Source organism: Vidua macroura, chromosome 3, assembly GCF_024509145.1.
Source record: "Vidua macroura isolate BioBank_ID:100142 chromosome 3, ASM2450914v1, whole genome shotgun sequence".
NCBI classification, from domain to species: Eukaryota; Metazoa; Chordata; class Aves; order Passeriformes; family Viduidae; genus Vidua; species Vidua macroura.
In genome coordinates, this window is record NC_071573.1 from 57,042,556 (window position 1) to 57,066,367 (window position 23,812).

General features: G+C 37.6%; 1 protein-coding gene across 1 annotated transcript in view; it reads left to right on the forward strand.

Moving 5' to 3' along the window:
* Positions 1-23,362, forward strand: part of SYNE1 (spectrin repeat containing nuclear envelope protein 1) — a 279,385-nt gene extending 256,023 nt beyond the window's left edge. The window contains exons 131-144 of the mRNA XM_053974692.1: positions 2,391-2,573; positions 2,986-3,123; positions 3,882-4,073; positions 4,962-5,292; positions 6,138-6,206; positions 8,122-8,264; positions 9,106-9,232; positions 10,405-10,616; positions 12,090-12,290; positions 12,637-12,765; positions 13,127-13,339; positions 14,289-14,378; positions 16,223-16,281; positions 22,367-23,362. Of these exons, the coding sequence (XP_053830667.1) occupies positions 2,391-2,573; positions 2,986-3,123; positions 3,882-4,073; positions 4,962-5,292; positions 6,138-6,206; positions 8,122-8,264; positions 9,106-9,232; positions 10,405-10,616; positions 12,090-12,290; positions 12,637-12,765; positions 13,127-13,339; positions 14,289-14,378; positions 16,223-16,281; positions 22,367-22,607 (2,328 nt within the window). The 3' untranslated portion in view covers positions 22,608-23,362. The remainder of the gene's footprint in view (positions 1-2,390; positions 2,574-2,985; positions 3,124-3,881; positions 4,074-4,961; positions 5,293-6,137; positions 6,207-8,121; positions 8,265-9,105; positions 9,233-10,404; positions 10,617-12,089; positions 12,291-12,636; positions 12,766-13,126; positions 13,340-14,288; positions 14,379-16,222; positions 16,282-22,366) is intronic.
* The last annotated feature ends 450 nt before the right edge of the window (positions 23,363-23,812 follow it).

Here is a 23,812-nt window from a genome sequence, read left to right on the forward strand (position 1 = left end):
AAACAATGTCTAAGCACAGTTGATAGGTTTTGGTTTAATGCTTAAATCAAAAACATACACTGTGAAGTGCTGTGTTCTATAATTGACATTCACATTTAGGAATGTATTGGCCAGGTTTTGGTTTCAGACAGACTTCATTAGGCCAGACTTCATTATGGCCAGGTAGATTGCCATATTATAGAAATGTTTGCTTCCTGGACACAAACGCTCTGCCTCAGAGCTCCTTCCCATTGTCCCTCTATGTGGTGATCAGGATTTAAATCTGTTATTTAGTAAGTGTCTGTATGAGAAGCCAAGTATATGACAAGTATATTGACTCTTTGATTTTTACAGCTGAATTGACTTTGCCCAAAGTCTGTTTCATTGAACCTCAGTTGTTATGATAACCTTTCCTCTGCAGCAGACTTGTGGATTTTTTACTGTCTGTAGAGTGTCAGCAGGAATAAGATGCAAGGAGAACAGTGTATCCTCTTAAAAAGCCTCCTTTCCCTGTAGTTTGGTTCTTTCTCATTTTTCCTTCTGTTTTTTCTTTTTTTTTTCTCCTGCATCTGATTTCTTTGCCTACCAAATAGCAGGAGGGCAATGTGGTATTCAAATCCAGTGGCATTCATCAGCTTTACTGTAAATTCGGTATGAAGTCAGCCACTTAAAAATACTAATGGAAGCAGGTTTCTGCTTTAACTAGGCTTTTTTTCTATTTTCTTCTCCATATCTGCACTTTAATTTAAAAAAACAACACATAACAAAAAGACCTCATCATATAGGAACCTTTCAGTTCATGAGCACAGAGGTCAGAGATGGCTCTCACTGACTTCACTGTACAAAAACAAACTCCTTGCTCTCCAGTAGTTTATGAAGAAATTGAAAGAGGTAATAGGAAAGAATGCAACAGATGAATTCTTGGGTAGCTGAGATGAAAACATGGAAGGCAAATAAACAGCTGTTCTTTTGCTGGAGAAGGCTTGGTAACAGGTGAAACAGCAGCTGCACACTTTTAGATTTCATGATCCTAGTAAATACAGTCAGAATTGTGCCTCTAATATAGGAATACTTGTGCAATTTTATATTAATTCAGCTCTACTGATCATTTCACAATAGCTGCAAGTGCATTTGTTCTTTTTTGGCTGTCCCCTACCCAGTTTGATGGCCGTTCAATGAAGAGAATAATTATGTTGAGAGGACTCTACAGAACCTTATCTTTTTTCCAACCAGTTCCTCTACTTTCTTCTCTGGTACTACAGCAAAAATGTGCTTATCTCATTATAGCTTTGAATGGTGCAGTATGAAGTGTATATCTTTTTACGTAGCAAACTCACGTGTTTAATTAAAATTTCTCTACAGAAGTATATAACCTATCCCAGTTCTACAGTCCTTGTTAAGGGAGGTGTCTAGTTTCGGAAGAGATTTACTGTTTTATTGCATTATGAGGAATATCAGACAGCAAGTTTGTAGAACTACAGTGGGATCCAAACCCTACTTGTATTCAAAAGACAGCTGGTGAAATTTAGGTTTTTAGGTCTTCCTTTGATGTGATGTGACAAGATAAAAACAAGTAGATTTTTGAAAAAAATATTCTGTGTTGTTGACAGTAGTAGTAATAGAAGTATAAATTCAGTAATTTCTTTACAAGGTACTTCCTCCAAGCTTCATGATTGCTAGTCACAACATAAAAGCCATGGGTTAAGTCACCTGTGCACCTCAGCTGTATCACTGTGGTTCTTGTAAAAGCAGAGCAAGCACCCAAAGTACATGGTGCAAACATTTGCCCAGAAATAAGTTGGCATAGATATTTGTGACATTTTCTTTTCTGTGAATATTTTAAGACAAAACTTATTTGCACACCAGCATGCTAAATATAAAGAGATGTCTCATTTAGTATCATGTTTCAGAATAAACAGTTGCTCAAATCTCTTCAATGTTTGCATTTCAGCAAATTCAATATGTGTAAAGAAATCCAATGAAGCCACAGGAATCTTGGATTTCTGTTACTTTTTTTTTTTAAAGAAGAGTTTCATGTTCATTGTTTGTACTTCTGTTCTCAAATACAGAAGCATATAATTTCACAGAAAGAAGAGCTAGTTTTCTTATACTGATTTTGCCTTTGTAATGGATATTCATGTTGCAATTTCTTATTCAGTGAACCGTGTCAGTTTTATGAACTTTTTGGGGTTTTTTGGAGGGGTTTTTGTTTTTTTTGGTTTTGCTTTTTTTAATCAGAAGACAGCATCTCTATAGGGCAGCCCTCAGGAGATATCTCCAACTCATGGAATTTATTGGCTTACATAAGTCAGAGTGCAGAAGAAGGGTCAAAATAAGGCAAGAGATCTATATATGTATCCTGATTTCAGTAATTAAAATTCTGAAGGTGTCTTTTGTTCATACTGCTTTAGGCTTTCCAGAGACAAGTGCACGAAAGCCTGACTCAGCTGGAGCTGATCAATAAGCAATATCGGCGCCTGGCACGGGAGAACCGCACTGACTCCAATGGCAGCCTCAAGCAGATGGTTCATGAGGGGAACCAGAGATGGGACAATTTACAAAAGCGAGTTACCTCCATCCTGCGCAGGCTAAAAGTATTTTTCCATTTTTAAGACTTCAATTCCACTACTCTAATTATGAATCAAGGGTACTTCAGCAGCTTTCAGTATAATGCATTTGCACAGTGGTTTTGAGGGGATTTCTACATTTGGAAGAGGAAGGAAGCTCATCAGTTCACTTAGTCCAAAGTAAACAAATAGACTGTAGGCAAATGCTTGGTGACATCAAACACCACCTTCCCCATGGAAGATGACTTTCATAGGTCAGCTAATTGCAGCTCTCAATGGTGTTACCTCTAAAGGAACCTCAGAAAGCATGTAGGAAATGAAAGAAGAAGGTGTACTGAGTTTAAATTGGGTTTGATGGGGATGAAGGTAATTTTCCTACTATTGCTGACGGTTTTTATATTTCTGGTCATTTCATGCTACTCAATTTTCCACCCTCCAGCATTTTATTGGCCAGCGGGAGGAGTTTGAAACAGCACGTGACAGCATCCTGGTATGGCTAACAGAGATGGACCTGCAGCTGACCAACATTGAGCATTTCTCAGAGTGTGATGTCCAAGCAAAGATAAAGCAACTCAAGGTAAAGAACGATAGTTACATGAAGAATGTAAAGAATGGGTAGTTACAGAAGGAGGGATGAAAGAAGGGAGGGGGAAAAAATCATGCATAGTGGGAAAAGAATTTTAAGAAACTTTATGCAGAAATGCAGCCTGATATGGTTCCTTTACTTGCAAGCCAAGACTTCAACCTCAAAAGTTACGAGTTATGTCAGATTCCAATATGTACTTTTCTATCAAAATAGAAAATCTTTGATCTGTGAAAAATATGAAAAGAAAAACCAGAGATGATAGTGTACTTTCCCACATCAAAATAGGAAATATTAGTAAAAAATATTTATGTAAGGTTTCCATTATTGCTAATACCTAATAATTACTACATTTCTCAACCATTTCTGCATCAGAAAGCTCCTTATCTGGAGAGAACAATACCAAATGTCACATTATCCAAAATTTCACTGTACTAGGTTTAGCATCTCTGTTCATTCTAGACATTTGATCATTGACATGGCTTGTTTAGAGAAGAGATTTCTTTCCAAATTCAACAAGTAAGGAATGAGATGGTAAACCATGAAGTATCACTGGTTTTGGCTTGAAAGACTGTGGAACACTAAATTTAATTTAATTGCTCATTGTTGCTCATGACAAGAGTATTTGGCACAATCCATGTTTGTTACCCACACCATTCGTTCTATAAAGCTCTTAATGCTTGCATCTTTAATTACCCAGATTGTCTTCATGTTGATTTTGTTGATAAAGAATGAGCTTTTCTTTTACGCAGGCTTTCCAGCAAGAAATTTCCCTGAACAACAACAAAATTGAGCAGATAATTGTGCAAGGTGAGCAACTCATTGAGAAAAGTGAGCCCCTGGATGCAGCTGTGATTGAAGAAGAACTAGATGAGCTGCGTCGTTACTGCCAAGAGGTCTTCGGGCGTGTGGAGCGCTATCACAAGAAACTTATCCGCCTTCCTGTGTGTATATTTACATATGATTTTATTCGTTTGGTCTATTGCCAATTTACAAATATGAGAATGAGGAAAGACGTTGAAATGAAACCTAAGTAACTTTCCAAATATCCTGTGGTTAAATTTTGTTGCAACCCTGACCATCTGCCTCCCTTCCATTACATGCTATTTGTATCCTGTTCAGAGAGCAAGGTGATGAAATCTGGAATTTCTGGAAATCATAATGAAAATGCATGCCAGTTGGAGATTTATAAAACTTTATTCATGGGAGTAGCACTGTGGTACTGGTCATAAGAACATCTCCCTGCATTGTCAGATAGTTTGACTGGCAGCTTAGTGAATTGATGTTTTTTAAAAACATAATGATAAAATTATCAGAAGAGTAGAAGTTTGTCTCTAAAATTGAACACAAGCTCAAAAGTGGAAAAGGAAAACAAAAGGAGAAAGTGAAAGGAAAACAATTTTTGGTGCCTCAAGTCCTACTGAATGAAAGGAACAAAAAAAATACAGGGGTTTCAAAATATGAAATAACATAGTAAGAGCAATACTCATGATAAAGATCACTTACACTTTCTATTAATTGTTTCCAGATGTTTTTCTAACTTAATATTTGCATTGAAGTAACATCAGTAAAAGTCTGGAGGTATTTGCCTTATGTGAGACTTTATGTGCCTCAAGTAATTAAAATGAGCTGGCACTTTGATCTTCTTTGTTGTTTTGGTTTTTTAATACCTTAATAATAATAATGAAAGGAAGGTGCAAAAGGAAATGCGCAAAATTAAAACCCCACCAGTGTGCCTGTCACCTAATGCTACTTTATTTCACTGACCCAAGGTGACCATGCAGTGCGCCTGCACGTTTCACTGATCGCTTCTGTTTGCATTATGCTTCTAGCTAACAGATGACGAGCACGACCTCTCAGACAGAGAGGTGGATCTGGATGAATCAGCAGATCTCTCTGACATACGCTGGCATGACAAATCTGCGGACAGCGTTCTCTCCCCGCACCCCTCTTCCAACCTTTCGCTGCCTCTTTCCCAGCCACTGAGGAGCGAGCGATCGGGGCGAGATACCCCTGCGAGCGTGGACTCCATCCCCCTGGAGTGGGATCATGACTACGACCTCAGCAGGGACCTGGAGACAGCCGTTTCACGGGCACTGCACTCAGAAGAAGACGAAGGACAAGAAAAAGACTTCTACCTGAGAGGAGCAGCTGGCATAACAGGTATGGTGGCAGACTGAGTATTCTGTTTTCTCTGAGTAAAAAAAAGGCAAATGTTTTATGTGTGATTGTGTGGCCAAGATTCTCATGGAAAAGTACTTTAAATAGCCCCTTTGATGACTTTAAATAGAGTTTCCTAAGTGATCTCAGTGGCCCTCTGGCCTTAGAGACAGTGATGGAGATTCCTGGATGATGACAGCCTTGGAAAATGGCAGAGGCGTACATGATATGGCAGGGAATTGGCTGTGTATTTGTGCATGAGGCCTGCCAGATGGGATATGTCATCTGTAACAGCCCTGTGTCCTAAGTTATTCCGACTAGAAGAAACTATACTGGATATGGCAAAAAGTACAGAACAAACTAATGAAGAAATGCTGTGGAAGAGACCCACAGTGAAAATCATCAAGTGTTTAAGTAAATCCTAACTCTGCCCTGATACAGGCAAGACTCCAGCAAATGAGTGTTTAGTCTGAGGTGGGATCTTGGGTCTTGTTCTCCAGTGAAGATAGAAATCCTTTCTAAGTGTTTGTGCTTTGTGTAATAAATCTTAACAAGTGAGAGTGCCCAAATGGAGCTAGCTGCGGGATAAGACATACCAGTGTATTTTACTCTGATCTTGTGGCTGTCTTTTGCTTTCCAGGTCATTGCTCTGGGAATAGTCAGGTTTGCGTGGATCTTAAGAGACTTTATAGCAGCCTCCCTGTGTTTGTGTCTTCATCTTTTCCTTCTCCAGAGAAAATGTTTGCTATTGGAACAATTTACTTAATCCATCCCATGAAAAGGACTCCTGCTGTAAGGAGACAGCCATTGCTGAGCCATCAATTCAGATTGTGCTTTTATTTTTTCAGATGTAGAGATCCCTGAAACTCTTGAGGCCTATGTAACACTCACAGAAAACACCCTCAAAAATATCTCTGGTAGGCATCATAAAAGACTAAGCATAGCCAGATGCAAATACCATGGTGCACAAACATAACTTCTTTCTCTTCTAGCATCTGCTATCTTTTCACAACTTACAAGATAAATATTTCTTACATGGCAGCATTGGCATATTAACTTAGAAGTATCCTCCTGCTTTACTACTGCACTTAAAGGTACCCTTGGGGGCATGGATGAAACAATGATGTCTGAAGATTAGCCCTCTCACCTTGGCTAACTAAACTAAACTGATCCTGATCTTATTGATCTTTTTTCTGTGGTGTCCATCAACCAGACTTAATACATTGTTGCATCTTAGCAGAAGGAGAAGGTCTAGAACAATACCTAATTTTTCAGATTTGCATTTTATTTTTTTTAACACAGCCACATCTTGGATTATTGCGCAGATATAAACTTTTAGCTGTTGTTTCATGTGATCAAAATGTCAAGTTGAGGCACTGTCTTTATCTTAGACTCATATTGGAAAATTATTTTCTTTTCTCATTGCGCACGATTAAACCTTCTGTGTCATTTTTTTGATGACTCTCTTGGAGGAAATAGATGCATTTGCAAATACTTTTTCTCATTACTTCACAGTTTTCCTCTTTTTAAATAATGACTTTATTGCAAAAAGCAAACAATTAAAATCTTAGTGTCTGTGACACAAGCCTGAGGTTCACTATCCATTTCTATTTACTCCCCAAATTAGTGGAATAATGTTATTGATTAAGGGTATAAGTAATGCAGTACTTATGGAAGAAATGTATTTCGTTTTCTGATCCATGAAATTTTTTTTAAAGTAATGAGCAAAAAACAATGTTGAGCCCTTTTCCTGTCCATTTGGGGTGAAGTGGTGTTACATATGAAAAAAGATTAATCATCCAAGAGGCTCGATTTTCTGTAATTCAGTGGACAGAAGGCTTTCCTTCTCTATTCATGTTTTTAATTGTGTCTTTATGAATAAATTCAAACTGTCTTTGTAAACAGATGGAAATTGGGCATAGTGATAGAATATGGATAAGAAGGATCTCATGTGGTCCTCTAGGCTGGAATCTGCTTCACATTAGCATTGTCTGTAGCTAATTTCTATCACAGAATTCAGCTGACCCCTATAAGGAAACTACAAGTTAGTCCTTCTTCAAAAACATTGATACTGGTTCCCAATAGCTTGAATAATTCCATCTTTCAAATGTGTTAAGCATGATCTTTGTCAAGTACATAATTGGAAAAATGCTGTAAATTTTGCTGCTTAGTGTGGTTGCCCAAAGCAGTCATGGACTACTTGCTGCAGGCCTCCATGATGTCCAGTCATCTATGGATTTTGACAGTATGATTATAACAATTATCATTTAGCATTTGTATGCCACTTTTAGTCTCTAAAATTGTATATAAATAGCATCCTTTCATGGAGATGCAACTTCTTCTGTTTTTTAGTGGGGAGAAATAAAGAGAAATTAAGCTACCAAATTTTTACATGGATTTATATCATAAAAATGGAGATTTGGGTTGCAGGGTTTTATTTGACAGTGGTTGTGAAAGGGAGCAAGGTGTTTCCCAAAATCAGTGAGGTTAGAGTATGCTATGCTGAGAACTTTCTGTTTCAAAAAAAGATAAGGCATTCAATATTGGGGAAAAGTCACTTCAGAATAATTTGCAAGCCTACTTTAAACTGTGGACTCTTCTATAGTATTCTTTTGGCAAGCTTGTTCATTGGTGTCATCTTTTGCTAACAGTCTCTAATGTAACTAGATATCACTTAGCTTTGACATTGTACCACTCATACTGCTGCTGCCACTTTTCTCCTTCACTGCCTAATCTAAACAGTATTCCCAATATCTATTCTGCCTGGGCAAGGAAAAAAAAGAAATTTGGAAAAGTTGGGGTGACAGTCCCTCTTCTTTGGTATTGATACAGGTGAACCGGGTGCCCTGGAAGCACGTATCCGACAGCTGGACAAGGCCTTAGACACCAGTCGCTTCCAGATACAGCAAACAGAAAACATCATCCGTAGCAAGACACCTACAGGACCAGAACTGGATTCCACTTACAAAGGATATGTGCGTGTGTTTTGGAGCCCCGGTCAGATATACACTCCAAGCTTAGCTTAGCTTAGCCATTGAAGGAAATGCAGCTGCTTCAGCAGAGCAATTAGTTGTGACTGCTTCTCAGACTCACTTGTGTGGTTACTACCCTTAACCACATGCTATTGTTTATGTTATTAGTGTGTTTACAATAGCATTAGAGGAACATGACTCTGAGGAATTTATTTTCCTTTTACATTTTTGCAGATGTCTAGAAGTACTTTCTCACACATGCTTTTATCCATCTAACGATCATATCCTTGTTTGAAATTCCTCTGGTTTTAAAAGCATGTTTTATAGCTTCAGGCACAGTATTCATCTTGCTAATGAATTATAAGCATGCATCATATAAGCAAAGTTACATGTATGGAATCCCTGATTAAAAAGCTTTTACAGAGAGATTTTCTGAAAGATAAATCTCTCTCAAAGCCATTCAAATAATTTCATTAAGGACAGGATTTAAAAATCATCTGCCTGCATGCATAGTAATATTTCCACATTTAAGTTAATTTTCTTTATCAACCTTCTAGTGTCTTGCCATAGTGTCTTAAAATTTAGAAAAGATGGCACCTAAGACATCTAGAACGATTTGGCATAATGGTGCTAAGTTATTTCTGTATAACTTATGGTTTAAGCCTTTATCATCTGCATATACTTTTTTGTAGTATCAGCGCAGATCGCTAAAATAATAGACCTTTTTCTTCACACTTGTACTTACTTCCGGAAATTTCTGGAAGTTGCATTGTAATTCTCACTGTCCATACAATTAGTCCTGTACAGTGCATATTGAAAAGGAATATTTTGTTTCTTAACACAGATGAAACTTCTAGGTGAATGTAGTGGAAGCATAGACTCAGTAAGAAGGCTTGGATATAAACTGAAGGAGGAAGAAGAAAAATTTTCAGGACTCATTAACATGAACAGTACTGAAACACAAACAGCTGGTAAGTAACATGTAGTTCATTTGATGAGCAGCAATTATGGAAAGCAGCACACATGCAAAGCTTTTCTCAATAAACACTTGGTATTATTTTCTGACATATATATTTACATGACTGTCTGTTACCATGTTCTGTTTAATATTTTTTAATAGTGATAGTAAGGAATAGTAAGTATTCCTTGTGTATGCTGTATGAAGAGTTTAGGCATACAAGGCCATTTTAAGAACCCCTTCATATCATGAGGTATAACCCTAAGCCTTTCAGGAGCTCCCTGTGGATGCAATGTTGTTTGTTTTTTTTTAAGATTTCCCATGAAAAAGGTTGCTTATATTGCTGTTCCAAGCACCTAGGCCAGCATTTGTGTCTTCTAATATTAGCTTTCACCTCTATTATCTGCCTACAGTAAAGAAATTTATTTTCACCTGATAGAAGTATTCAGTATTCAGCCAGAAGTATTCTGGCTAATTTTAAACATCAGCTGTAGAACAAGAGGCATTGGATTGTGAAAACATGGATTCCCAGAAACTATTAAAGGCATCATCTCCATTCTTAGCTTGATATGATAAGCTACCCATATAGTCTCTTTTATTTTTTTGTGGGCTCTTATTTGTAAATTTTAAGTTGACGGAGTGCTACAACTTGTCCTTCCGCCTTAGCATTTCAAGAAAACTAGCAAGAAATAGCTCCTTATTTATTTCTCTCTAGTGCAGGTGTTTATCTAATGCATCAGTAGTAGCTAAGGCAAATGTAGTGAGGTGTGACCATTAAACAGTGATAGGCACAACTACCAATGAAAATAATAAATATCTGATTACTTAGATATATTAATATTTTTTTGTCTGGTTTGCACTTGTCTGGTAATTTAATATGTCATTTTTTGCCAGCATAACCTGTTTTAGAGACCTGCATGTATCAGCTTAATTCTGCTCATAGAAGTCTGACATTAAAAAGCAATAAAATTGCCTGTTGACTGGGATCATGCAGGTTCTTCATTCTTTCCCTCCAACATCACTTTCTTCAATCTAACTTAGTTTTTACAGTGATTAGTGTTTGTGGCTTAGGCTTTTTATGGAGCATCTTTTTGTCCTGAACAGCATTCAGTTTGTGCAATTGTGTGTGTGTGAAGCTAGTGGGTTTTTTTTAGCTTTTGTTGAATTTGGTGTTTGTAATTCCAGGTGTAATTGAAAGATGGGAATTAATCCAGGCTCAAGCTCTAAGCAAGGAGCTGAGGATGAAGCAGAACCTTCAGCAATGGCAGCAGTTCAACTCTGACCTTAATAGCATCTGGGCTTGGTTGGGAGAAACTGAAGAGGAACTGGAGAAGCTCCACCACCTTGATCTCAGCACTGACATACAAACTATTGAGCTCAGGATTAAAAAACTGAAAGTGAGTTTTATTTCTCTGTTCCATGAGTTACCTTCTAAAACTGAGTGCAACAGGTATGTTGAAGAGGTTGCCAATAATTGCAGCTGGTTTTCTCCACATAGTGGGCTGCTGCTGGTAAAGTAACTGGGAAAGTAATTTTCTGAATCACCTTTTGGAAGGAAAATGTACCAGTGGCTATCCAAATGAAGTTTTGGAATAGTAGTTCTGTGGCAATTCTGTAATTCCAGAATGTACAGATAACTCCTGATTGTCACCCAAACTGATGAAATTTTTTAAAAGTGCCAAGTTAGATCAATTCTCTCCTACTCAAATTGGTAACAAAATAGCTGGTTCAAAAGAATGCCTTGTTGAGACATTACTACTTGGTGTGGAGGAATGAGAAGGAGTCCAAAGGTGTTGTAACCTACCCCATGTCACCAGTGCAAAATCGGAAAAATTTGATGCCACTTTGCAACATTCCTTTTCTTCTTCTGTCATCACAGGTGCATCAAAGTCTGAATGTTAGTTTTTCATCTCTCTTGTGTATTCCACAGCTATAAAGATCTGCAAATGTGGTGGTCCACAACTTCACATTCAGTTACTAGTATCTTACAAGCATGGGCATGAAAATATGTGACCCAATGTCAAAATGCACTGTGCTTCATGCCAGGGATGAGGTGAACAGATAGTAGAGGCTGTTTCCGGCGGTGATCCATGTGAAGCATGTCAATGCTCATCTTCACTGTAATCCAAATACAGATGCCATAAGTATTGCAAAGGTTGCTGTGACATTGTGCTTTTAAGCAAATGCTGTAAAGTAGGTGGAAAACGGGAGATTTCATGAGAATTCTGCTCTTATCTCACCATCTCTTTGAAAGCCCATTAGTACCCTCCAAACCAACAGAGGTGGGGTTTCTTTTGTGTCTTCCAATATAAACAAATCAGAGTTTTTATACAAGTTGTGCTTCTATAAATTTAAGTTCTTTATACTCTTTGTATGTTTTTGTTTCTCTCAGTAAAAGATTTTATTTTAAAATACTGATGACAACAGATTCCACTTGAAAATACATTGGTTTTCATGTTTATCAGCAAAACTGAGAAGTGAGGGCAAAAGTTTTATTGTGAGCTAAAATACAGTTGTGCTACATCTTTAAATTTTGTTGGACCTACTCTGTCTTTAAAATATCTGAAACATGAGCCAAATCTTTAAAATTCAACTCTGACTTCAGGCTTTTAAAACTTTACAAGTTTAATTGGCTTGCTCTTGTTTATGCTCACAGTAAAATTTTAGTAGATGTTAAAGAGTGAACATTTGCAGAGTCACAGAGTGAGCCCAGAAACGTCATATCCAGAGTAAAGGTACTGTTACTGGTGCCTTTCTGCAGCTGCTGATGGCAAAGCATTGCAGTCTTGTGGTGCGTTCTCTACTTCATGTTTCTGAAAGTCACAATTTACCAATTTCCATTCTTTCTTTCCCTTTGTCTTACCATCAAGGAGCTGCAGAAAGCAATTGATAACCGCAAAGCAATCATCTTGTCCATCAATCTGTGCAGCTCAGAGTTCACTCAGTCTGACAGCGAGGAGAGCAAGAAGCTCCAGGAGCGCCTGTCTCAGATGAACGTGCGCTGGGAGCACGTGTGCAGCTTGATTGAAGACTGGCGCAGCTCGTTGCAGGATGCATTAATACAGTGCCAGGTCTGTACTGTGCCTATTTCAAATTGTCAGCAGCCTACATACTGAAAATATAAACCATTTAGTTACCTGGTGTGCACACGATCCATCTGAAACTTGCCCGTGAAAGCCAAAATACAGCTTTGGTGTGGGTTTTTCTCAAGGGTACACCTGTGCTACCTAAAACATGGATTTACAGCCCAATATTTACAAAATTTGTCATCTCTGGAATAGTATTCTCATATTCTATTCTATACTTCTTGGAAGTTATTTTATTTAGCTAGCAGAATGTATCAGAGGTTAAATTAAAAACCTGAGTTTGACTGGAATATTCTGCTACCCTGTTAAAACCATGATTCATCATTTGTAGGATTTCCACGAACTGAGCCATGGCTTGCTGCTTTGGTTGGAGAATATTGACAGAAGAAAAAATGAGATTGTGCCCATCAATCCAAATCTGGACTCAGAAATACTGCAGGATCACCACAGACTTCTGATGGTAGGACTATAATCACCCTTTACTCTCCCAAAACACATCACCAGAAAAACATCTAATCAGACTTCTCTTTCTTGTGAGGGTTAGCACTGTACATTGTGTGCTAACACAGAGCTGTGGGACCAGAGTCAATGACTGACTTTGCCTTGGTAGGGAACACCACTCACTTCCCTTAGTAGCACAACACGTGATTTTAAATCTCAGGCAGCTACTAGGCTGCTGTAATCCTGTCAGATTAGAAATTTATATTGCTTCTCTTTTTTTTTCCATTTCTTTAATTTAAAATGTTGAGTTTTGTGAATTCTACTTTTTTTCTTTTTTTTTTGACTGCTATTAAAAAAATTGATGCTTGCCTTGGCAACAGCAAATCAGACGTGAACTGCTGGAGTCTCAGTTGAAGGTGGCGTCACTGCAAGATATGTCTTGCCAATTGCTAGTCAATGCTGAAGGCAAGGATTGTCTTGAAGCCAAAGAAAAGGTACATGTCATTGGAAACAGACTGAAGCTGCTCTTGAAAGAGGTTACACGTCATATTAAAGACCTAGAGAAAATTCTAGATATTTCAAGTAGTCAACTGGTAAGTCACATCTTTTTATTCCTTTCTGTTCACTGAGCGTGTTTCCTTGCTCTTCCGATTGCCTTTCTCTGATCATTGCTATTGGCTGCTCTGTTTCTGTGGTTTGCAGTGCTTATCAAGATAGAACATGTAATCTTGAATATCATAAAGTATTCTTCAACTTCATATTGTAAATATCTCTTCTGATATAGAGGGGGGTTTAAATTCAGTATTTTTTTTTTTCTATTTGGTGTAGCAATTACTGAACTTCTTGGTTTGTTTACCCTGCTATTACTGAATCAGTCAACTGGCAAAGTATATGAGATAATTATTCCAGTAGCAGTACTGAAAATTATAGTATGTCAGTTGTCACTGGAAAGGAAGTTAATGCACACTCTGTCAAAGAGAGAAAAAAAAAACATAAAATAAATTCTGTTATAGGGTAAGGAGTCCCTCATATGTGCCTCTTAGACTGTGAGCTATAGTCCAAATCTTTTCAAGTTGTCGTGTATCTCAGGTGTTTGAGAGGGCATTACACATACGTCTTTGCCAGCAGTTACAGATACAGAGTAAAGATTTCAAGGCTCTCCTTTAGTTCACTTATTTTAAAGGACTTGGATTAGCAGTGGATTTCTACCTGTTTAATCAAAATCTTGGTAGTACCAAACTTTTCTTGTAGCTCACAGCCAATAAAGAACAATCGGTTTTTCCCTTGTATTGACTTTGGTGGAAAATGTGTCACCTAAGCAAAGGAAGTTTTAACTACTGTTTGCTTTTCTTCTCCTTTAGGGCTGACAGAGAAAACATGAAAGGCCTTAGTCTTTTAAAATTTGGTAACAAAATTTAGCTGTTTTATTTTATTTGGCTTGGAAATAACTCTGCTGGAATTTCACTCAGGGTAACTTTTCTAGTTTGCTTACCTGTACAGCTAGTTGCTGTATTTCTGAGCTCCATTCCTTCTGAACTTTAGGAATTGTCCTCATGGTCTTCTGATGAATTAGACACATCAGGCTCAGTGAGTCCGGTATCTGGAAGAAGCACTCCAAGCAGACAGAGAACGGTAATTTCATGTCATTTTATATTCTTCCACCACTTGGATGGGAACTATAGATATCTACATCAGTTCTAGCCAGCTGGAAGTCACCCCTTCCCACTTGTTAGGAAAGGAAATGGCATAAACCAAAAGGAAAACACAGCTGCTTTCCCCAACCCTGCTGCATATCCCATCCTGCATGAAATCAGAAGTGGTAAATACTATCTGAAACCAGGGCTGTCAGTGTGGTTGGTTTACCATGGTATGGCATGTCGTGTCTCTTGTATTTTGCTCTAGTGATGGCAGCACCCCAAAGTCTGGTCTTGTCTGGTATAATCAGTCCTCCATTTCTGTTTGGCCTTCTCTTCAGAGCTGCTTCATCAAGAATCTCAATAAGTTCTTTTGTCATTTCTGATGCAGGTTGCAGATGGTCTTATTGAGACTTTGGATGAATGGCTAAGTAGAGCTGAAGGGCACAAAAACATTATTCAAACCAGCTAGTTGTGCAGGACCTAATAAATGGCTACAGTGGCAACTCTGGAGTTGTCCATGTACATCGCTGGCACAAAATTCAAGAAATATAGCAATACATGCCTAATACTTAACACTTCCATACTCTGAGCCCAAATTGGAACTGCAATTATTTTGTCTTTTTCTGCAATTCTATTGGTTGATTAATTTGCTTTTTTCCTTAGTTCTTAAGACAATCAGATTGGTTTTCATTTTGTTTTGTTTTGTTTTGTTTTTCCATTTGCACTTTTTTGTAAAGCCTCTTGAGTTCTGTCTTGATAAATCTATGGCTCTTGAAATTAATTTATTTTTTTAATTTTTGTTTACATTCACTAGTTTCCTTTTAGATGCTAGTATGAGAATGTAAAGGAATACTGGCTTTTCCAAAGAAGAAAGAATATAAACCTTAACACTTTATTTCAGAGGTCAATTCTTTTATCTTTTAAATTTAAACATAAATAATTTCTAATAACTCTGATATCAAAGTTGTAACTGAAGGTTGCCTGACCATTACAGGAAATGGAGAAGTATTTCACCATAAATCTTTGTCTAAAGAGCATGTAGAATTATGATCAGTTTCATCTTAATATTTTCATAAGGATTTGTCTGTCTCTAATTTGTTACTGTTCATATATGTGACTACTTTTGTTCTTTTTTTTTTTTTTCCTCCATAATTCATAGCTAAGTTGTATGATTCCTTGGGTCTAGTTTTCAAACTTCTGGGTTCTGCACCCACACAATTTGAAGACTAAAGTGATACTAAAGTGTTTAGAATTTCAGTGCCAAATATGCTGATGCTAAGTAAATAAATACTAATACAAAAGAAATACAATCAGGATTATAAACATCTAACTGCATTAAATAATACAGCAAATAGCTGTGAGTGCAAGAATGCCCTTACAGTTATTTGGCCTTCAAAGTCGTGGGGTGTAGGAGAGGCAAAACTTGCCAAAGGAGGGTCTTGGACCTTTTTTTCCATGAGAGTATTAATTTTTCTGCATGTGCATTTTTAAATCTATATATTTTTCCATATTCAGCTTAATAAGATAACATCTATTTCATATTACATATTATTAGAACTAAATTTCTAGAGACTTTTTTTAAAACCTAGAGCTACTGTTCATAAAAATAATGTCTAAATTGTTATTTTTGAGATCACTCTGTGTGTTCCAATAATTTTCATAATCAGCTAGGCGCAAAGAAAAGCCAGTTTCCTTGGTTCATGGGTATTGGTCACTTCATTTGATTTTTTTTTTTTATGTTTCCTTTGCTGCACTTTTAATTTAGTTTCATCAGTAGCTTGTCTTTATTTGCCTGGACTGAACATTCTTCTTTCTTTACCCCCTATTCATTGCAAACAGCCACGGGGCAAATGTAGTCTCTCACAGCCTGGACCCTCTGTCAGCAGTCCACATAGCAGGTACCTTATTCTCCTGGTTTCCGCACTCTGTTCTAGAACGCCAAGAGGATGATAGAAATTGGCCGTGGTTCCTCTCAGTCCCACTGACTCCATCAGGTGGTCAGGACTTACACAAGTGGTAACTTCCCTTTTGTTAATCATTCAGCAAAAGGGACTTTCAATTACTTCAAATTCTTTGTTAAATAGAGACGCAGGCTAATCCTTGGACAGCTGCAGATTTTGCTTCACAGAAATCCCATGTAATCAATGTTTATTTTTCATATGCCTGATCAGAGTGAGTGTGTGTTTGCAGTCATGATATTTAATGATTATTTTATTTTGGTGTGATTTAAGAGGAATGCTAATAAGTTCATGGCAAACACTTTCTATCATCCTCTTTACCTCTAGGTATTAAATTAAGGCAGGTAATAGGCCAATATCATATTCTAGAATTTGCAAAACCCACAGATCTGGATGAGACATACTAACATTCTTTTCTTTATTTATTTCTTTCTTTTTTTCTTCCTTTTTTTTTTTTTTGTTTTTTTTTTTGTTTTTTTTTTTTTTTGTTTTGTTTTCCCCTGAAACGTTTTGTTCAGTTTGTGGGTTTTCAATACTTTAGACTCAAAACTAAAACTCAGAATTTGAGAGTATTGAGACTCGGGATCACTTTCTCTCCCCTCCTCAGACGAACTGCAGTATAACATGCTAACACTGCCATGGCTCACCCAGTGCTCGCATCCCTGCATTGCTCCGGGAGCAGCACTGCCCCATCTCTGTCTGACCAGTAGAGAGCAGGCGTGCAGCTACAGCTTCTTGCTTTCCACGGTGTCTCCAGCAACCTGTCATCTCTGCAACTAACAGTGCTTCTGCATTCTTGTTGTTGTCAGTGTGATGTGTGTACCTTCACTCTTTCACTGATCGGTTTACTAGCCTCTACAATTATGAAGTTAAAAAAAAAATTATAAAAGGAAAGGAGCAAGCCAATGTGTGTAAAGGGGACATCTTTTGCTATTTCAGTGTCTTACACACTGCTAAAATAATCAGAAAGTGTGATTAAGGTATATTTGTTCTTATTAAATCTAATAATAAATCTCATATAACCTAAATTTCATTTATTCTCTGCATATCAAAAATTAACTGATTTGTTTGTAGAGTCAAAGATTCTATGTTGGAAAGAAGAAAACACAAAATTAAGTAATATTTTTAAAAAATAACTCCTGTTAAAGTCAAAGAAAGAAGTAAATACATCTAATACAGTGATTGAGCCACAAACAAGCAGACAAAATACCTTTAAGAGTATTATTTGTTTTATGAGCAAAATCAAGATTTTATTCTCATTATAAATGAAGTAAAGAGCAAAACTACTTACCATGTCAATATTTACATAAACACTTCTTCTAAAAAGTTTGCTTTACATATGTAGTTAGGGACAGTGAGTAAAGTGGCATAGTTGTAAAACCATGTAACAAACAGAACAAGTATCTTTTATTGCTTCCACATGCACTAAGTAGCTGCCTATTTTTAAGGATTTTTTCCTTTGAAACAGAAGGAAACCACATAGAAAATAGGGGATATATGTAAAATCCATCTTTCTGTCTGATGGAGAAAGAGAACTAATTATTCAGCTCCAGTCTGTTATGAAGCTTGGAGTTTTGTTTCTCGTAGGGAGGTTAAAAAAAGGGAGGAGAGGAGCTTTACTCTGCCGCCACTAACAGCGAGGAGGAGGGACGATGTCTTTGACAGATCAGCACGCTTGCACTAGCACCATTGTACTCAAGAAACACATTGTGTGCGCTTTTCCACTCTCCTGTGTAGTCAAACCACTTCTGCCAGCCTTCTGAAGTTTCTGGTTGTAGGTGCAAGCCCCTAGCTTGAAGAGCAGCTAGCAGCGTTTGGCAGCTTTGGGATCAACCCCTGTCCTAGCAGTGGCATTGCTGCGGCACCTTTCAGATCAAGGCTTTCCAGCACTGTTTATTAACACATCTTGTAGCAGCACAACACAATGTTCAATTTGTCATTCAGACAAGCATGGAATATGAATGAGTCACTGCTGAATAGGAAACTTAATCAAATGCGCAAGCCAGACAGGTTGTGGTTGATGTATAATGTGGTTTTAACGGATAATGCGGTACAAGCTGTCACTGTGTTCTTTAATATTTTGACATGCCTCTGATCAGAGTACTTTGTGTTTGATCTTGCACTGGATCAGCAAACCCTGTTAGAGTTTAGTATAAAGGAGAAATAAAGTCAGTCCCAGAAGGTTTATCACACAAGAAGTTGTGAAGGAAATTTCATTTAAAAAATTAGAGGGGCCATGCTTTGTGTATAGTAAGTGTCATATCACTTTGCCTTCTCCATTATCACCACAAAAAGACAGGCATATATAGTGAGATGCTAAGAAAGGTGCAGGATTAAGCTATACATTACACTGTGGATTTAACTGGAATCTCATCCAAGCTGTACTAGTAATCATGTGCTAGGTGGGAAAGAAAATCCAAGAAGCAATTCCTCTTTCTTCATCAGTTTAATAGAGCTGTCATAAGTGTACACTTGGATCTTTGCCTGTGAATTTTTTGAAGTGATTAAAATGTTAAAAGATTAAAATAGTGGTTCCGTTTGCTCAGGGGTGTTTACATTGTTTCTCTTGAACAGTTCTATTCAGGTCTTAGTGCCATAGTGCCAAACCCCATTTCCTGCTCTCCCCAGGCCTCCCCAAATGACTAGTGGATCTTTAAAGATCACTTACTGTTCTGGAGCAGGCCAAACCACATCACTCTTTGTGCCTTTGCCCACAAAATTATACTCATGGCTACACAGTAGCTCAAACACAAGGTTTGCATTTGGCTTGCTATGATTCTTTTCCCAGTTATCTCCCTCACTCAGGGCTTGTTACTTGATTATCATATAGAGCTGTTGCTTCTTAAACTTATTAGATTCACCCACTTCTTTTCTGTGCAAGAAGCCAATCCTGTCTGGTATTTGCAAAGACCTTCAGCATCTGTCATCATACAGATGAAATTTACTATTCTTATATTGTGTGCAGTAGTCTTTTAATAAAGATATTAAATTAAGGCCCATTCTTGATTAACTGCAGTAAATAACATCCTACTAGGCCAGCAGTGCTTCTTTCAATGTAAGCCTGTTTTCCGCATTCCATTAGTCACTTAGCATTAAATTAACTTTATTTATTTCTATCAGCTTCACTTGAATGATAAATTCCTTTTTTAAAGCTTTCAGATGCTTACTGCAATACAGATTGGTTACATCAACCATATTTTCCTTGGGAAAAAAAGTAGCAATCATCTGTACAAAAAGGTTCCCCTTTGAGCTGAAATTAAAGTTCGCTTTGACCGTCCTATCTACAGCCTGATAAATTAGCTTCTTCTCTCTTGAAAAGCTTAGAGAAGAGTTCCAATATCACTGACATTACAAACTCTCAAAGTAAGGGTAGCTATTGCTTGCACTTATATTAATATATAAAATTTCTTGACATGAAGAAGCTTACTGTTGGCCAGGACTGCAGCTGTGCTTCCCTCTTTCATCTGCTAAGTTGGAATTGTGTACTGGAGTGACTAGCAGATGGCCCTACCTCTTTTCCTCCTCACAGTGTGACAAATGGTGGAGCAATCAGAAGAGGCAGCTAAAGAGACAAGCTCAAGAACAGAAATTAGATTTTTCTCCAAAGTGGTACACAGTACTTCAGCTTTCCTTTCTCCTGCCAGGCTAAATAGGTGTTCTGTCCTTAAAAACAGTGAACTTTATTTATTAACAATGTATCATTTTAACCATCTCTCTTTACCAAATCTATTATACACACTAAGATGGCCCATTCCATTTTTCAGCCAGTTATGTAGATTGCAGAGGTGTGCCTGCCATAAACACAAGCAGTAGAGCACTCAAACTTTTTATAACTCCCCCCTCTGAAGATGTTTTTGTAACATTTCATTATTTGCTTTTTGAATTGCTTCCTTGCAGTATTATTCTTCAATACCCTACTTCACTGCAGAAAATATGGTTTGCTGTGGATTGTTTTAGTTTTTGAAAGTTTGTGTTCCTTTTGAAATCAGCCATGCAAGCTTACTTTTTTTTTTTTTTTTTTTTTTTTTTTTTTGTAAAACACAAAGCAAGAAGTGCTGGATTGTGCTACTAATAGGAAAAAGAAAAGAAAAGCCAGAAAGAAAAACTTTGCTACTTTTTGATTCAGCTTTTTGGATATTCCCCTTCTGACACCCAGTGTTGTCCCAGGGTAATTCTGGGATAATGAAGAAAATGACACTTCACTCATTATCAAACACCAGTTAGCAGCTGCAGAAATGTGGTCATTTTTTGCTTTGGATTAACAACGTTTATACCATGAGAGCCTTATAAATAGGTAGGCTGTGTAATCAAATGCTTGGAAGGTAATTAAGCACTCCTTGTTCCCTTTGTTCCTGCCTCAGTCCATTAACTTTCTGTATTGGTATTCTCAGACAGTAGAAGTCCTGATCTAATTGAGCTTTCATATGGAATGCTCTGGTGCTGTTTCATGTGCCATGTCCTTTCAATATCTTTTTTATAATATGTGATCCTACATTATGCGATAAGCATCTTTCCATCTGGGCTACAATAGTGTGGATTCAGATAACACAAGATCTGATGTTTTGATCATCACTGCTTCCTGGGATATTTAGTTCAAGCTAATAATTTAGCATATCTGCTAAATTAGTGTTTATGTATCTGTTGGCCACCTGAACTTTACCAAATTTTCTTGGCTTTGTTGAAGTCCTCATAGTGGGGTGCTATACATATATGAACAAGAAAATAAAATACTCTCAAGCACAGAAATAATTCTTTTCTGAGCATGTGCAAAGGGAACCCTTGCTAAGCCTGGCATTGTTTTGAAGATGATATTTTCATTTTTGGATGCTTCCTCACTCAGATTCAGATTTATCAGGGAGACAGGATCAAAAGAACAAGGGGAAGTCAAAGAAACACTAAGGAGCCATCAGCCCATACTTACTTTACTGGGGAGCATTTGACCGCAGCCAATAAGCCTGATTTACCACATCTCCTTATGAGAATTTTTATCTCTTAAACTCTTGGAAACCATAGATTTTCTGAGGCCTCATGATCATAGCAACCATGCAAATGTATTATAGCAACATATCTGAGACAAAATTCATGATCTGATGTCCTAATGGCAGAGTTCTTGAAGCAAGTTACTTGAAGGCTCTGAGTTCTTCCATTTTTGGCTTGTGCTGAAAGACAGTATTTTCCCATGCCATTTAATTAGCACACTGAGACCATCAGATTTAATTTTTCCTAGTCACCCTTTACAGCTCTGGACAGTTTCAGTCAAAAAGAAAAATGTGAAATTTATGTCTTAATCTTTCATTAAAGTAAGAAAATGGATTTTTGAAGTGTCCCTTTGGAAATATTTGTGTTAGATCTCTACTGCCTCATAGACATGATAGGTATGTGCCATTTCAAATTATATCCAACAACATAAGGGAGAAAATCACTTGGAAGGTGATGGTGTCAAGTCAGTTGAGCGGATAGATTTTAACTGCTGATTCCGTGCACGATTCAAAACACAATGTGCTTTGTAGAAAATAAGTCCCCATTGCCTGTATCTTGGTGTATTGATTGGCAGAAAATGATGTAACTGAATCTCAATGCATTATACCCTCATGGATACCTTATACCATAACAAATGTAGAAACCTCTGTAAATCAAATGCAACTAGCCGTTTTAAACAAGAAGGCCCACCTTTTTAGACAGCATGCATTGAACAAATATGGCAGGTATGGCCCACCTTTTATTTTCCCCTTTGCTATAGCATAGTGCTGTAAATGGAGAGTCTTCCCTATAAATGGTAAAGGGACCATGTGGGTCACAAAGCCCCTTCTATTGTGATCATTTGGTGTTTTCTTACCCAGTCTAGAAATCCAGGGTCTCTTAAAAATGTTAGGGGAATAGCATGTTCACTGAAAAATACCTCTGCAGTTGTCAATCAAAGTCTGTGCAAATTGTAAATCGGCCTTCAGGGGAGGTTGAGTGCCCAAGGGTAACCTCTGCTGTAGTAATGTTTTAGTGTATTCAACTGCCCGTCTTCTTTCCTCAGGTCCACAAGAGGTGGCTCAGGTTCCTCCCCTTCTGAGGCTGGGCCAGTGTGGTGGTGCCCATCCTTCTTCCTCAGAGTCCTCAGAGCTGCTCTGCCACTTCAGCTCCTCCTGCTGCTCCTGATTGGGCTGGCATGCCTGGTGCCCATGACCGAGGAGGATTACAGCTGTGCTATGGCAAACAACTTTGCCCGCTCTTTCCACCCCATGCTGAAATACATGAATGGTCCTCCTCCATTGTGAAGGAGGCCTGGGGGCCTGTGGGACAGCGGGAGACCTTGCTGGAGTGCTGGCTGGGAGCAAGGTGGTTTTAAAGGGTGACAGGGTTCAGTGTGGCAGCTTTACCTGTCTGCTGTAGCCACTTCTGTGCCCGTATATTTCTCTGCTGGCACTCCGCTCGAAACTCATCAGTGTATCGGTATCAAAGTGTACAACGTATTACCTGAGTAGCATCATCTCAATACTCGCATCCTGGGTACTAAGGAGGATGCAATGTATGGGAGGGAAACCTCTTCTGTACAGCTTTTGGGATCTTTTAGCCACTTTATATCCAGGTCATTGCCCTGTACTATGCATAGCCAAGGACTTGATACTGTAGATCCTTTCCTGTGTGCTGCTCCAAATGACCCATTAGCCAGTCTTTGTTAAATACCCTCTCAGTATCTACAGTATACAAAATAACCAATGCTTAAGGAATTTTAGAGCATTTGTAACATACAATTTTAAAGAATCTTGTATGGCAATGTATTATTCCCTGTGGTTTCTGTTTCAGGCATGGTGTTCTAACTTTTGCTTTGGATGCACAAGGTGTAAATCTGAGATGCACTTTTTTAAGGTTTAAAAAAAAATGGATGTAATAAATAAGATTGCAGAAGTTTTTATGAGGAAAAAATGTTGAATGTCAAGTTGAAAACCAACATATTTATGTATGTACAGTTTGCTAAGCCAAGTTTTGTTTGTATTGATTTCTTTGCATTTATTATAGATACCATAAAATATTTTGTCTACGTGCTTTTTAATGACAACTATGGAAACCTCTAAGTTTAGAATGAGATATGTATGGTATAAAAACAATAGAAGACATCCATATGCACTTAAAAAAGAATTAAAAAATTCTGTAACAAATTAATGGCATTAGGTATATGTTTGAACGACGAGATCTGGAAAATAACAACTGGCAGAATACATGGGAAAGTATCACATTAGAAGTAGTGCTTATATTGAAAATAGTACATGTTTTGGATTAATGATTCATCACTTCAGGTTTTTCTTTTTTTCAAGCTGCTTCTTGAAGTTCCCTCTCACCTGTGGTTTTTTTTTTTCCATCTATATTTCTGTGTATGCACTCATGTGCAACCTTTGACAATTGGGGTTGTACCTATCCACACTGAAGCAGATTTTTTCCGGTGGGTATACTGGAAACTTGATATTCTGATATTTCTGATATT